Genomic DNA, 15,554 nt, shown 5'->3' with positions numbered 1-15,554 from the left:
ATATAAACAGATACATTAAGTTCAAGTGTTTGCACAACAACACAGGTTAAAGTAATAATAATGATTACACAAAAAAATTGTATGTCTTACATTCTAATACATATAAAAAGCATTCTGCCATTGCTACATAGTCAGTTCTTATGGGAATGTTTTAAACATTAAACACATTGTACTAATTGTTATACACTCTCAAAAAATTCCTCTAAAGAATAGAAAGATCTATTCAAAAGATAAAGTTTCAGCTGTTTTCTGAGTTTAGTCATATTCCCAATGGTTGGTTAACATGAAATGGAAGTTTATCGTTTACTTTTATGCTTGAATAATCCACTCCTTTCTGTACACGCTGAGATTTTTTATATCTTCGTGAAGATCATGTTTAATTCTTGTTTCGTGATCATTATATTCACTGTTTGTTTTATAAATTGTATGATCACTGTTCACACAGCACATTAGTGAAAAAATATACTGAGATATCATGGTGAGAATCGCAATTTGCTTGAATAAGTTCCTGCAAAAGCATCTGGGGTGAGCTCTAGCTAGAATTCTGATGATTCTTTCGTGTAGAATGAAGACTTTATTTGCTTGTGACTGGTTGTCCCAAAATATGATGCCACATGTCATAAGCGAATGGAAATATCCTTTGTATGCGTCTTTAATTGTTTCCTAGTAACAAACAATCGATAGAGAAACTCTTCAAGATGTGATCGACACCATTTCATGATTAGCGCTGACTTGCACGATGCATGTGTGCCAGTTACAGGGCACGCCTATCTGGACATGTTGGCGAGCTATGCTGTTCCACACATGCCCCCTGACGTCATTTTCGAGCAAGATGGTGCCCTCCCCCCTCCCCAACAAACATGGGGACATGAGGATGTTACCACGTTTCTCCATGAGACCTTTCCTGAGCTAATGGCAAACGCTGCGTCTTTCACATAGGTCGTTGATGTGAACTGACCAGTTTACATTGTTGTTTACGCATAATCCCATAAATTTGTAAGACTCTACTCTCAACATTTCTCTGTCACATTTTATTTCAATGTTTTCCTATTTTTATTTGCTGTTTGAAACTGAATGAGCTGAGTGTTGCTAACATTGAGTGACAGACCATTTGGAATGAACCAATCTAGAGCCTCTTTGAATGCAGGAGTTGGTTGACAAATGAGAAAATGGGATGTTCAGTTGAAGTACCCTTTTGGAATCCAAACCGATTTGTAATAAGGGTTTTACTTTTATTAAAATGATCCATGATTCTTTTGAACATTTATTTCTCTAGGATGTTAGAGAGACTTCCTAACAATAGAATTTGCGAGTAGTTGGAAACATCAATCAGCTTTATCACCTTTTTTGAACAGTGATTCCACAATTTCGTATTTGAGTCTGTTAGGGACAGTACCTTGATTTATGGTCTCATTAAATATTTGACAGAGAACTTCATGAATAAATTTGCAGTCGTGTTGAGTACTCTGATAGATATGTTAACCACAACCAGTGAAATTTTTATTTTTCATTTGCCTTATTGCCTTCTCAATCTCTTCGCTTGTAATGTAGGGCACATACATCTGACTAATTTTGTTCTACATTGGTTTTTGTAGAAGGCTCACTGCTTCGACTCTAGACTGTTTACAACCAATTTGATCTGCTACTGTCAAATAATGGTTATTGAAGATATTGTCAACTATATCACCAACATTTACTATGCTTCCATTTTGACACACTTCTATATTGTCTGTGTCTTCTGTAATTTTTCCTGTCTCCCTTTTGAACCCTTCCAAACAGTTTTTATTTTATTAATTGAATTTTTAATTTCAGATTTAATAAACATGCTCCTGAAATTTTTAAAGACACTCTTTAGGATGTTACAGCATAATTTGTAGTGTTCCCAATCCTGAGGTTTGTTAGAATTTCTGAGTAAGACAAAGCATTCCCTTTGTTTTACAGGATGTTTTGACTCCCTTAGTGAGCCATTGTCTCCTATAATCACTCAGATTGGTATTTTTTGAAATCCTCTAGGGAATTACAGCTTCAAAAATGGTAACGAATTCATTCAGGAATATGTTAAATTTATCATTGACGTCTTTAGCGTCGTATACTGTGTCCCATTCCAATTGCTACAAATGTCTACTGAAGGCTTCCAGATTCTCAATATTAATTAGTGTAAAAGCTCTATTGGTAAAACTACTCTTGTTAGCTGGTCTTACATCATAGATTTTAACAACTGACCATTATGGTCGGAAAGACCATTCGAGGTTCGTGTTACACACATGTTATCAATTCCGTTATTTTCTACAAAAATATTGTCAATCAGACGTACGCAGCTCTTAGTCACCCTTGTGGGGATGTCGACAACTGTTCTCAGATTAAAAGAGCTCATTACATTCTCAAAATCTGTTCTATCATTACTACAGGAAATTTACATTTAAAACGTAAAGCGTGATTATTTCTTTGTGTTTTGAAAAAGTGCGACTTAAAAGTGATTCTGTTTGCTTGAGGAATGTACTAATCTTTCTTGAGTGTGCTCAGTAAACAGTAATTACGTAAACAGGTAGAGTGTTAACGTGGAGTTCAATGCAGGACGCCTCTAAATGTTGATCGAAACAATAATATTTTATATCTGCAACTTGTACACTATATTATTTTTAACATATATTATTACTCCACCTTCATCCATTTCTAGTATAACAAAAAATGGCTCTGAGCACTATGGGACTTAACATCGTAGGTCATCAGTCCCCTAGAACTTAGAACTACTTAAACCTAACTAACCTAAGGACATCACACAACACCCAGCCATCACGAGGCAGAGAAAATCCCTGACCCCGCCGGGAATCGAACCCGGGAACCCGGGCGTGGGAAGCGAGAACGCTACCGCACGACCACGAGATGCGGGCTCTAGTATAACAAGCTGCTAGGTTGTACTAATATAATACCACCATTTCAATCCTTTCCGTCAAATGATGGTCAGTAAAACATTATATATGGGCATTTTTATTGCATCATTGTCATTAATGCAAACAGACACCTGGTCCAGTTTGTTTCTTAGACCCATTCTATTCTGATGAAAAATACAAAGTTCGTCTTTTCCTAAACCCTTTGCTCTGATGTCACTATTTTGTTGTAAACTAAAATTAGAGATTACAGGCAGTGTACCTGCAGATATTTGACTTAAATTAGTCCTGGAACTGAGGCTGGGTACCAAAAACCCTGTTGAGTTGTGCATTTCCTGGTTCTTGTGCTTCTTCTGCTTGCCTCTGTTATTGCTGATGATGGTGGAGACAGATCAGGTGGAGCAGGATCTTGCACTGCTGTAGATTGTGGAGGGACTAAGACTAATGAAGCGTCTTGAGCCACTGATGGATGGTCAACCGTAGATGACATCGCTGTCGACGGAGCGTTAAACGTTCATCCTTTCTTCCTTCCTTCCTTCCTTCAGAAACAAATGCCTGTTAACATATATTCTGAAAAGAAGGTTGTTGAGATAGTGGCCCCTTATGTCTAATATAGCCACCCATAGAACACCAATGGTCTTGCCACATTGTATACACCGGTTCTCTCGCAAAAACCGAAGTAAAGCAATATCAGGTCCGGTTAATACTCAGACAGGTAACCGCCTGAGACACAGGATGCGGTTGACTTAGGACGCATAAGTCTCCGAAGTTTTGTCCAATTGAAAAACATGCACCAGGACCTTGAGCCTTACTAAATTACTGTTACTACCTACAGGCCGTGTTCATACTCCTGCAGACTTTAAGGAATAACACCTCATGCGAACGGACCTGGCTATATCTACGTCTATATACATACTCCGTAGGCCATTGTACAGCATGTGGTGGAGTGTACGTCGTACCGATATTCTACACTACTGGCCATTAAAATTGCTACACTAAGAAGATGACGTGCTACAGACGCGAAATTTAACCGACAGGAAGAAAATGCTGTGATACGCAAATGAGCATTCACACAAGGTTGGCGCCGGTGGCGACACCTACAACTTGCTGACATGAGGAAACTCCAAACGATTTCTCATACACAAACAGCAGTTGACCGGTGTTGCCTAGTGAACATAACTCCAGGTGTAGGTTATAATGGCTCTTTATTTACGTGTTGTGAGGAGAAATGCGTACCATCACGTTTCCGACTTTGATAAAGGTCGGATTGTAGCCTATCGCGATTGCGGTTTATCGTATCGCGACATTGCTCCTCGCGTTGGTCGAGATCCAATGACTGTTAGCAGAATATGGAATCGGTGGGTTCAGGAGGGTAATACGGAACGCCGTGCTGGATCCCAACGGCCTCGTATCACTAGCAGTCGAGATGACAGGCATCTTATCCGCATGGCTGTAACGTGTCGTGCAGCCACGTCTCGTTCCCTGAGTCAACAGATGGGGACGTTTGCAAGACAACAACTATCTCCACGAACAGTTCGGAGACCATGATTGCGGTTACCCTTGACACTGCATCACAGACAGGAGCGGCCTGCGATGGTGTACTCAACGACGAACCTGGGTGCACGAATGGCAAAACGTCATTTTTTCGGATGGATCCAGGTTCTGTTTACCGCATCATGATGGACGCATCTGTGTTTGGTGACATCACGGTGAACGCACATTGGAAGCGTGTATTCGTCATCGCCATACTGGCGTATCACCCGGCGTGATGGGATGGAGTGCCATTGGTTACACGTCTCGGTCACCTCTTGTTCGCATTGATGGCACTTTGAACAGTGGACGTTACATTTCAGATGTGTTGCGACCCGTGGCTCTACCCTTCTTTCTATCCCTGCGAAACGCTACATTCCAGCAGGATAATGTACGACCGCATGTTGCAGGTCCTGTACGGGATTTTCTAGATACTCTGTTCGACTGCTGCCCTGACGAGCACATTCTCCAGATCTCTCACCAATTGAAAACTTCTGGTCAATGGTGGCCAAGCACCTAGCTCGTCACAATACGCCAGTCGCTACTCTTGATGAACTGTGGTATCGTGTTGAAGCTGCATGGGCAGCTGTACCTGTTTACGCCATCCAAGCTCTGTTTGACTCAATGCCCAGGCGTATCAAGGCCGTTATTACGGCCAGAGGTGGTTGGTCTGGGTACTGATTTCTCAGGATCTATGCACCCAAATTGCGTGAAAATGTAATCACATGTCAGTCCTAGTATAATATATTTGTCTAATGAAAACCCTTTTATCATCTTCATTTCTTCTTGGTGTAGCAATTGCAATGGCCAGTAGTATATTTAAGTGATTATCACTACAAGTTCACAGGTTCGTGTAGGAGCCAGGTAAGTCATTGCAAATATGAAATGCTGGTTGAAAGCATGCAAACGTGCGTGTATTGTGTCGTACAGATGCCAGATGTGAGTTTGTGGGACGGAGTTCAATGCCTGTTGCACTTGGTCGGTCAACACAGGAACGATTAATGCTCGTTGTGCACGGTGCTGAAGTAGTCGTGCGATGATGTCCCATATGTCCTCGATTGGAGACTAATCTGGTGATTGAGCAGGACACGCCAACATGTCAACATTCTATCGAGCATGTTGAGTTACGACAGTGATATGAAGGCAAGCGTTATCCAATTGTAAAACATCCCCTGCATTGCCGTTGATGAATGGCAGCACAACAATCGAATCACCAGACTGTCCAGGTGTAGGTTGTAATGGTTCTTTATTTACGTGATCATTACGGCACTCCAACCCCAGTTCTCGATACCAGTAATGGCTCCGAGCACTATGGGACTCAACTGCTGTGGTCATAAGTCCCCTAGAACTTAGAACTACTTAAACCTAACTAACCTAAGGACATCAAATACATCCATGCCCGAGGCAGGAATCGAACCTACGACCGTAGCGGTCGTGCGGTTCCAGACTGTAGCGCCTTTAACCGCTCGGCCACTCCGGCTGGCTCGATACCAGTAATATCGCACTACTTTTCTGCGAAGTAACGGACATATTTTTGTGACAATATTCACATTTGGTTTTATTAATGTATAGGTACTCCGATGTATCGATATATTACAGTGATATGGTTCTCGTGTGTATTCATTTCTGTGAGACTGTCATAATCTTTGACTTACTTATAATCGTTTTGGCGCGAATGCGCACAGAGAAGACTGTTTCACTTTGCAGAAGTTAAGTTGTTATTTTGCTTTGTAAAAGAACAGTCAAGTCTTGTGTTTTGTTAAATTGGAAATTAAATATATTAAGATTGATACAAAACTGTTTTCTTGATATGCGACAATTAAGAAGAAGTATATGTGTATTTACAAGAAGTTTAATAAAAATGTGGATCGTGAACACCAGGTCAAAAGTTATTTCTACCATACCATTGTTCTGATCTGGGATTGTTTGATCATTTAGAATTTCCTGAAAAACGTATTTGTTAGGTCTTCAAATATTGCTAAAATACAGAGCTGGACCTTCTAGCAGTCAAAGTGGAATCGCCCTAGAATCAAAAAGATGAGCCATAACAACTTCGACGAAATCTACGAGGAAATCCATTCAAGATAAGTGCCAAAATTAATGACTTTTTTACAGTGACTTCATTATTTCCATTCTGACGATCCCATCGACAGTCAGTAACTTTGTTGTTGCCCGATAAAGCGAACATATGCTGCGTGAGCAGCCTTATTAATCCGATTTCTAACCTACTTTGCAAGTGGTGGTATTTTTAGAAGGTCCAAGTCGGTTTCAAGCCCTCAACTGGCCTCTTAACGAACACGCGGCCGTCATTGGCACCGAAACAGCAGCAGCTTTCATCAGAAAACACGACATACTGCCACCCTGCCCCCCAGTGAGCTCTCGCTTGACACCACTTAAGTTGCAAACGGTGGTGGTTCGGGGTCAGTGGAATACACACTACATGTAGTCTAGCTCGGAGCTGTCTTGGAACTAACCGATTTATCACAGTTCGTTGTGCTGCTCAAATTTCTGCTGCAACCAGTACGAAACGAGAAGTGAACTTCACCAGGAAAAAAGCATATACGACCGAGTATTTATGATTCTCAATGCAAGTGAAATAGTCCGTATCTCGAAAGGTACTTAATTCCAGGCAGACGTTTACAGGATCCTTTTATGGTTTTCACATTGTTAAGCACTGCTTATATCCTGGCGTCGATGATGTGAGGCTGACATTCGCCTCACTGTATCCCCTATTTTTTTGTGGACAGTGTACTTTCCAGCAAGTGTGACAGTTTGCCGGCTCTTTGCCACAGGGGCGTTCCTGGTGCCGTACTCGCTGATGCTGGTGTTCGGCGCCGTTCCGCTCTTCTACATGGAGCTCATCCTGGGCCAGTACAACCGCCAGGGGCCCATCAGCGTCTGGAGGATCTGCCCGCTCTTCAAGGGTGAGTGCCAGCGAGCTAACCTACAACTCTCATACAGATTATTAGTCGCCTCTGAGACACCTTATGAGCAAGGCGTATCACGTACAAAATAACCGCTGTGTGCAGTGTCATGATGTGCACAAAAAGGAAGCATGTTACATGTGTGCTGGATGCCAGCGTGGACCCACTTGAAGCAGCACGAAGAAAATCCCCGTGTTACCGAACGGGTCGGCACACAGTCGCAGCTAGGTTGCAGCATCGACGCCAGGGGTCAGGAGTCGGCTGGCTAGCCCAAATGGACAGGACACTCTTTTTCCCGTTTTGGCACGGCTGGTGGCCAAATCGCTACATTGTGGGAACAACAGTCCACACACACCATCTTGTCTGCACTCTTTCTCAAACGATTTTAAAGTAACTATTCGGAAAAAAATGCATCTTGTAACATTTCAAAACTCTGTGGCGAACGGCGTGCCTTTTCGTTAATTATGATGGATACTGTGATATTTCGAGGTTAGTAACCCAATGACGAAATTCTAATAGACTACAATGAAAAACTCGAGTCTCTATGACTTTTTATTGGAGGTATGTTAGATCACACACTTCTGTGTATGAGACGTAGCTAATGGAATTTGTCTGTAAATTTAGATAGAGATCCATAAGTACCTCCAGTCTCAAGATAATGGATTTAAGTAGTACCCCAGAAGCTGTTTTTAATCAAAGTACGTGCTTATGGAATAGTGTCTCAATTATGTGATTGGATACGCGATTTCCTGTCAGGGAGGTCACAGTTCATAGTAAATGGCGGTAAGTCATCGAGAAAACAGAAGTGATTTCCGGCGTTCCCCAAGGTTTTGTTATAGGTCCTCTGCTGTTTCTTGTCTATATAAACGATTAGATTGTTTGCAAACGATGCTGTCGTTTGTTGTCTAGTAAAGTCATCAGAAGATCAAAACCAACTGCAAAAAGATTTAGATAAGATATCTGTACGGTGATAGAATTGGCAATTGACCCTACATAACGAAAACCGTGAGGTCATCCACATAAGTGCAAAAAGGAATCCGTTATACTTCGGTTACATGACAAATCAATCAAATCTAGAGACCGTAATTTCAAATAAAAGTACCTACAAAGTACCACTACAAACGCCCTGAATCGGAAAGAGTACACAAAAAATGTTGCGGGGAAGGCGAACCAAGCAAGGCGTTTTATTGGCGGAACATTTAGAAGATGCAACAGATCTACTAAAGAGACAGTTTACACTACACTTGTGCGTCCTCTTTTGCAGTACTGCTCCGCGGTGTGGAATCCTTACTAGATAAGAGTAACGGAGTACATCGAGAAAGTTCAAAGAAGGGTGGAACGTTTTGTATTATCGAGAAATAGGGGACAGAGTGTTATGGACATGATACAAGATTTGGGGTGGACATTATTGAAACAAAGGCGTAAGGGCGTTTCTCGTTGTGGTGGGATCTTCTCACGAAATTTCAATCACCAAATTTCTCCTGCGGGTGTGAAAATATTTTGTCAACGCCAACCTACGTAGTGAGAAACGATCATCATAATAAAATAAGGAAATCAGGGCTCTCGCGGAAAGATAGATGTTTTCGTTTTTCCCGCGCACTGTTAGAGAGTGGAATAATAGAGTTAGCGTGAACGTGGTTCGATGAACCCTCTACTAAGCACTTAATTGTTAATTACAGAGTAGCCATATAGATGTAGTGCACACACACATGCGTAGATCAAAATGAGCGTGGACTATTCATAACATCCATCTTATCTCAACAACCATTCCAGATATCGAAATAAGTTTTTGACAAATGATTCCAAGTAATGAAACGAGTGGTTTTTTTGTTTCGTATTTTTTTTTTTTTTTTTTTTTACCATAGGTAACTGGTATGGGTTAGCACCAACACTAGTAGAAGAAATTACAGAAGACCAATCGATAAATTGAAGAGTGGAGGATGGTCATAAACATCTGGTTGCCTACGAGTTTCTTAGATGCGGAGAAAATATCGGGCTGGTGAAGGATTCCGAATATTTTGGGAAACCCAAGGAAACTTAACTGTGGATGTGAAATGTAGTTCTCCCAAATGAGAGTCCAGTTTGTTACCTCAGTATCAGCTCACTCGGTCGTCGAAACACTGTATGAGAACCGATAGGTATTGAAACTGGAATGTTCATGATCCGTTTACTGTCGATCTGGAGACCAACTTAATTAATGTCGACATGAAATTAAGCTTCACTGCGAGACTGCGCGGAATTGCCAGCGAAATAGTACGTAAATGAACTGCTCTGTTTCCTCCAAGAACCTGTCATCAGTAGTGTAAAGGTCACCACAGATCTCTGTTTAGCAAGAGATGAAAGTGAACAGTAAGGCAACTGAGTGTCAGCACCGCCTGACCACCGACCGATACCACACGGGGACAGTGGTGAGAGGTACGTGAACCTCTTCCTGGTGATGCCTTCTGTAGGTTTCCGATAAAGTATGACAGAGGTGATCTGTTGCTCTGTGACAGAGGCAGCTGATAATTTTAGTAGTAAGTTTAAGGTTTGCACCTACAAACCACATTTCTTTTAGCAAACTTAGGCATGGCCCGGTGGGGACACAGCGACCTTTGTAATTAATATTCAAACCAGAGGAAAAGTCTGTTAACGGACCACAAAAATGCGAATATGTTCCTCTTTATTTAAAAGACTGTCTGAAATGTGGGCTATCAGCTGCCTCATTCTACCTTTCTCAGCACCTTTAAGAATTTTGGCATGTAAACCTATACGTGCTCTTTTTAGCGTGCAACTCACCTCTAACTCCCACAAGCTCTCCTAACTGTAATTCACTCAAAACCATTCATTAGCGCATCGCTGTAAGCCGCTCATGCCCATCCAGAACCACTTGCCCATTCTCATTCACTCATTCAGCCCAATTTTTAGCCATTATCTCTTTGTGTCTTTCTAACCGTCGCTGCGTCACAGACACAGTCTCCTTCGTTCTGTCCTACTGTTAGTGTCTTCTCTCACTGACAGTCTCCATGCTCTCTCTCTTACTGCTACTATCTTATTCATTCCTTCCAACTACTACCGTCTTTTCTCACTGTCACTATCTCTCACTTCCTCGTTGACATTGCCATAGACTCTGTTTCTCATTATGAGTGGCTCTAACCACATCCACTTTTTCCTTCTCTTTATTCCTCTCCCACTGGAATTGTCACCTTCACTCTCTTCCTAGCACTGTTCTATCACTGTCAACTACACTCCTGGAAATTGAAATAAGAACACCGTGAATTCATTGTCCCAGGAAAGGGAAACTTTATTGACACATTCCTGGGGTCAGATACATCACATGATCACACTGACAGAACCACAGGCACATAGACACAGGCAACAGAGCATGCACAATGTCGGCACTAGTACAGTGTATATCCACCTTTCGCAGCAATGCAGGCTGCTATTCTCCCATGGAGACGATCGTAGAGATACTGGATGTAGTCCTGTGGAACGGCGTGCCATGCCATTTCCACCTGGCGCCTCAGTTGGACCAGCGTTCGTGCTGGACGTGCAGACCGCGTCAGACGACGCTTCATCCAGTCCCAAACATGCTCAATGGGGGACAGATCCGGAGATCTTGCTGGCCAGGGTAGTTGACTTACACCTTCTAGAGCACGTTGGGTGGCACGGGATACATGCGGACGTGCATTGTCCTGTTGGAACAGCAAGTTCCCTTGCCGGTCTAGGAATGGTAGAACGATGGGTTCGATGACGGTTTGGATGTACCGTGCGCTATTCAGTGTCCCCTCGACGATCACCAGTGGTGTACGGCCAGTGTAGGAGATCGCTCCCCACGCCATGATGCCGGGTGTTGGCCCTGTGTGCCTCGGTCGTATGCAGTCCTGATTGTGGCGCTCACCTGCACGGCGCCAAACACGCATACGACCATCATTGGCACCAAGGCAGAAGCGACTCTCATCGCTGAAGACGACACGTCTCCATTCGTCCCTCCATTCACGCCTGTCGCGACACCACTGGAGGCGGGCTGCACGATGTTGGGGCGTGAGCGGAAGACGGCCTAACGGTGTGCGGGACCGTAGCCCAGCTTCATGGAGACGGTTGCGAATGGTCCTCGCCGATACCCCAGGAGCAACAGTGTCCCTAATTTGCTGGGAAGTGGCGGTGCGGTCCCCTACGGCACTCCGTAGGATTCTACGGTCTTGGCGTGCATCCGTGCGTCGCTGCGCTCCGGTCCCAGGTCGACGGGCACGTGCACCTTCCGCCGACCACTGGCGACAACATCGATGTACTGTGGAGATCTCACGCCCCACGTGTTGAGCAATTCGGCGGTACGTCCACCCGGCCTCCCGCATGCCCACTATACGCCCTCGCTCAACGTCCGTCAACTGCACATACGGTTCACGTCCACGCTGTCGCGGCATGCTACCAGTGTTAAAGACTGCGATGGAGCTCCGTATGCCACGGCAAACTGGCTGACACTGACGGCGGCGGTGCACAAATGCTGCGCAGCTAGCGCCATTCGACGACCAACACCGCGGTTCCTGGTGTGTCCGCTGTGCCGTGCGTGTGATCATTGCTTGTACAGCCCTCTCGCAGTGTCCGGAGCAAGTATGGTGGGTCTGACACACCGGTATCAATGTGTTCTTTTTTCCATTTCCAGGAGTGTATGTTCCACTGCCACTGTGTCCATCTGTTTCTCTCACACTGCCATTGTCTCCTTCGCTCTTGCTATAGCACAACCACTGTCTACTATCTTCCAGTATTTATTACTTTTCCACATCTTTTCCACTTTCACTGTCGCCTTCTCTTTCATCACACAAAAGCGCAAATATTTTTGCATGCTACAATTTTTGGGAAAATTTTAAAAGGTGTTGTGGAAAGAGGAATGAGGCACCTGGTACACCACTTCTCTCAGAGTCTTTTAAGTAAAAGGGAACATAATTGCCACTTTTTTGTGCTCGGAAAGGAGCATTTTACCTTCGATTCCTCCTTTTCCCTGCTGCAGCAGAGCATGACACTCATTTGGAAAGAAACGCATTGATGAGTATAATTTTGGTCGTTTTCTTATGTGAAGTTGAAATAACGCAAAACTAATTTTACATCTCAGACGGGATTTTATGTGCAAGATGATTTGCATGAGCTTCAGCACCAAAGCATTTAGTACTCAGAACCCTTGAGATGGCAACGAAGACACATTACAACATATTTCCACGTTCTACGTAACTTTATAAACTACACTCCTGGAAATGGAAAAAAGAACACATTGACACCGGTGTGTCAGACCCACCATACTTGCTCCGGACACTGCGAGAGGGCTGTAAAAGCAATGATCACACGCACGGCACAGCGGACACACCAGGAACCGCGGTGTTGGCCGTCGAATGGCGCTAGCTGCGCAGCATTTGTGCACCGCCACCGTCAGTGTCAGCTAGTTTGCCGTGGCATACGGAGCTCCATCGCAGTCTTTAACACTGGTAGCATGCCGCGACAGCGTGGACGTGAACCATATGTGCAGTTGACGGACTTTGAGCGAGGGCGTATAGTGGGCATGCGGGAGGCCGGGTGGACGTACCGCCGAATTGCTCAACGCGTGGGGCGTGAGGTCTCCACAGTACATCGATATTGTCGCCAGTGGTCGGCGGAAGGTGCACGTGGCCGTCTACCTGGGACCGGACCGCAGCGACGCACGGATGCACGCCAAGACCGTAGGATCCTACGCAGTGCCGTAGGGGACCGCACCGCCACTTCCCAGCAAATTAGGGACACTGTTGCTCCTGGGGTATCGGCGAGGACCATTCGCAACAGTCTCCATGAAGCTGGGCTACGGTCCCGCACACCGTTAGGCCGTCTTCCGCTCACGCCCCAACATCGTGCAGCCCGCCTCCAGTGGTGTCGCGACAGGCGTGAATGGAGGGACGAATGGAGACGTGTCGTCTTCAGCGATGAGAGTTGCTTCTGCCTTGGTGCCAATGATGGTCGTATGCGTGTTTGGCGCCGTGCAGGTGAGCGCCACAATCAGGACTGCATACGACCGAGGCACACAGGGCCAACACCCGGCATCATGGTGTGGGGAGCGATCTCCTACACTGGCCGTACACCACTGGTGATCGTCGAGGGGACACTGAATAGTGCACGGTACATCCAAACCGTCATCGAACCCATCGTTCTACCATTCCTAGACCGGCAAGGGAACTTGCTGTTCCAACAGGACAATGCACGTCCGCATGTACCCCGTGCCACCCAACGTGCTCTAGAAGGTGTAAGTCAACTACCCTGGCCAGCAAGATCTCCGGATCTGTCCCCCATTGAGCATGTTTGGGACTGGATGAAGCGTCGTCTCACGCGGTCTGCACGTCCAGCACGAACGCTGGTCCAACTGAGGCGCCAGGTGGAAATGGCATGGCAAGCCGTTCCACAGGACTACATCCAGCATCTCTACGATCGTCTCCATGGGAGAATAGCAGCCTGCATTGCTGCGAAAGGTGGATATACACTGTACTAGTGCCGACATTGTGCATGCTCTGTTGCCTGTGTCTATGTGCCTGTGGTTCTGTCAGTGTGATCATGTGATGTATCTGACCCCAGGAATGTGTCAATAAAGTTTCCCCTTCCTGGGACAATGAATTCACGGTGTTCTTATTTCAATTTCCAGGAGTGTACGTTTCCACTTCACACCGGACTTCAAGTGCCATTTTCTATGTATAGGCTGCTTGGAATCTGCAGTGCTGTTTTGATACAAAGAAATGGTAAAAAACGCTTGTTTCAGATTTTATGAGGAACCTCCTATTAACTAAGCATGCCTTCGTAAGCCCCTTGACGCCCGTAGTGGACCACATCAAACAAAAATAACGAACCGATTTACTCCATTTGCCTAAGCTGAAGGAAGCGTGTAGTATTCATACTTCTATCCTATACTGTAAGATACTGACACTAAGACGATCTGTCTGGGTGTACAAATGGTTCTAGCCCAATAGCTATCCAAAACATTTGACCCTGTCTTTCCGTCGCTAGTAGATCCCGAGGTATGAGTCCCGGAAAAATCCCTTTTCATGCACAGTGTTTTGGGAACATATTGGTAAGCAAGTCGTTGCATGCGTACCGATAACACAGTCGAACGTTCAATAAAGTAGTGTGTTTGCACTTTATTCACAGCCCACCTGTACTGCGTACGCAGATGTACTACAGGGGACTGTTCAATGACCGTACATACGATGATTCATCAGACTCCAAGTGCACTGGTGTGAAAGCTGTTCAATGTTTCCAGATGTAATAAAATGAAAGTATAAAGTTTCAGTTTACTAGATACATTGATTACTAGATGAACTCGTTTTAAAAGAAAAATTACTGAATATTATTTAAAGATTATTGCTGAGAAGAATATAAATTTTTTGAATGTTATATGACGTTACTGATGTGTCAGCACAGCAAGGAATTCAACTTTTACACAACGACACGAGCTCAGCACAACAGGCTGTGGGGTGGTAGGACTGGACCAAATGACACATCACCATCGACAGCTGCACTGAACGTTTATTTGGCACGTTTAAACAAGACCAATAACAAGTAAAACCATCAACACATTTTTACAATAACCTTTTAGGTGACAGCAAGTTACTTCAAAATTTAAATATTCATAAACCACGGCGTTACACATTTAGTGATATGAGTTTAAAATTATTTACTCAAAAACTATGATCAAGCTGAAGAACAATTTACTAAAATTTAACGAGGAAATGTAGTCTTTCGTTACTGCAGTGACTGGTATTACCAAAAGTAATTCAGAGTACAGGCAACAACAAATCAGGTAGCATGGCACATAACCACGTTACTTAAATGGGAGGCACCCTGCAATGTAGGACATAAAATATAAAATTTCATGTGACCAAGCAACCTCGTGGGATTCAACAAACTACGCCCAGAAGCGGACGCACGCCCACTCAGCTGTATCCAATATAGGCTCGGCATGGACCCCCAAACGGGAGCAGCAACGGTCACGAATAGGCACGAATAGGCATCTGTGGAATAATATGCACGACCCCCATCGTATTGTGATAGCGAAACATCAGCATCGTTGCAGCCGGAATGTGTGGGGGAAACTGGCGACCGTAATTTGGGACCAGCCTTCCATCTATATCGCCTAACAGGCCGGAACTATCGGGGTTTCTTGTGGGTGATTTTGCCTCCCCTGCTGGGAGAAGTGCCACTTATGGTTCGAAGGGTTATGTGGCTG

At 44.4% G+C, this 15,554-nt stretch overlaps 1 protein-coding gene across 1 annotated transcript in view; it reads left to right on the top strand.

Annotated features, from left to right (window-relative positions):
- LOC124619508 (sodium-dependent noradrenaline transporter-like) overlaps positions 1-15,554 on the top strand; it is a 403,071-nt gene that overhangs the window by 81,350 nt on the left and 306,167 nt on the right. Inside the window, exon 2 of the mRNA XM_047145955.1 lies at positions 7,211-7,342. Within this exon, the coding sequence (XP_047001911.1) occupies positions 7,237-7,342 (106 nt within the window). The 5' untranslated portion in view covers positions 7,211-7,236. The remainder of the gene's footprint in view (positions 1-7,210; positions 7,343-15,554) is intronic.

This window comes from Schistocerca americana, chromosome 6 (genome assembly GCF_021461395.2).
Source record: "Schistocerca americana isolate TAMUIC-IGC-003095 chromosome 6, iqSchAmer2.1, whole genome shotgun sequence".
NCBI classification, from domain to species: domain Eukaryota; kingdom Metazoa; phylum Arthropoda; class Insecta; order Orthoptera; family Acrididae; genus Schistocerca; species Schistocerca americana.
The sequence above is the reverse complement of the archived record's forward strand: the minus strand, read 5'-3'. Positions and strand labels throughout refer to the sequence as shown.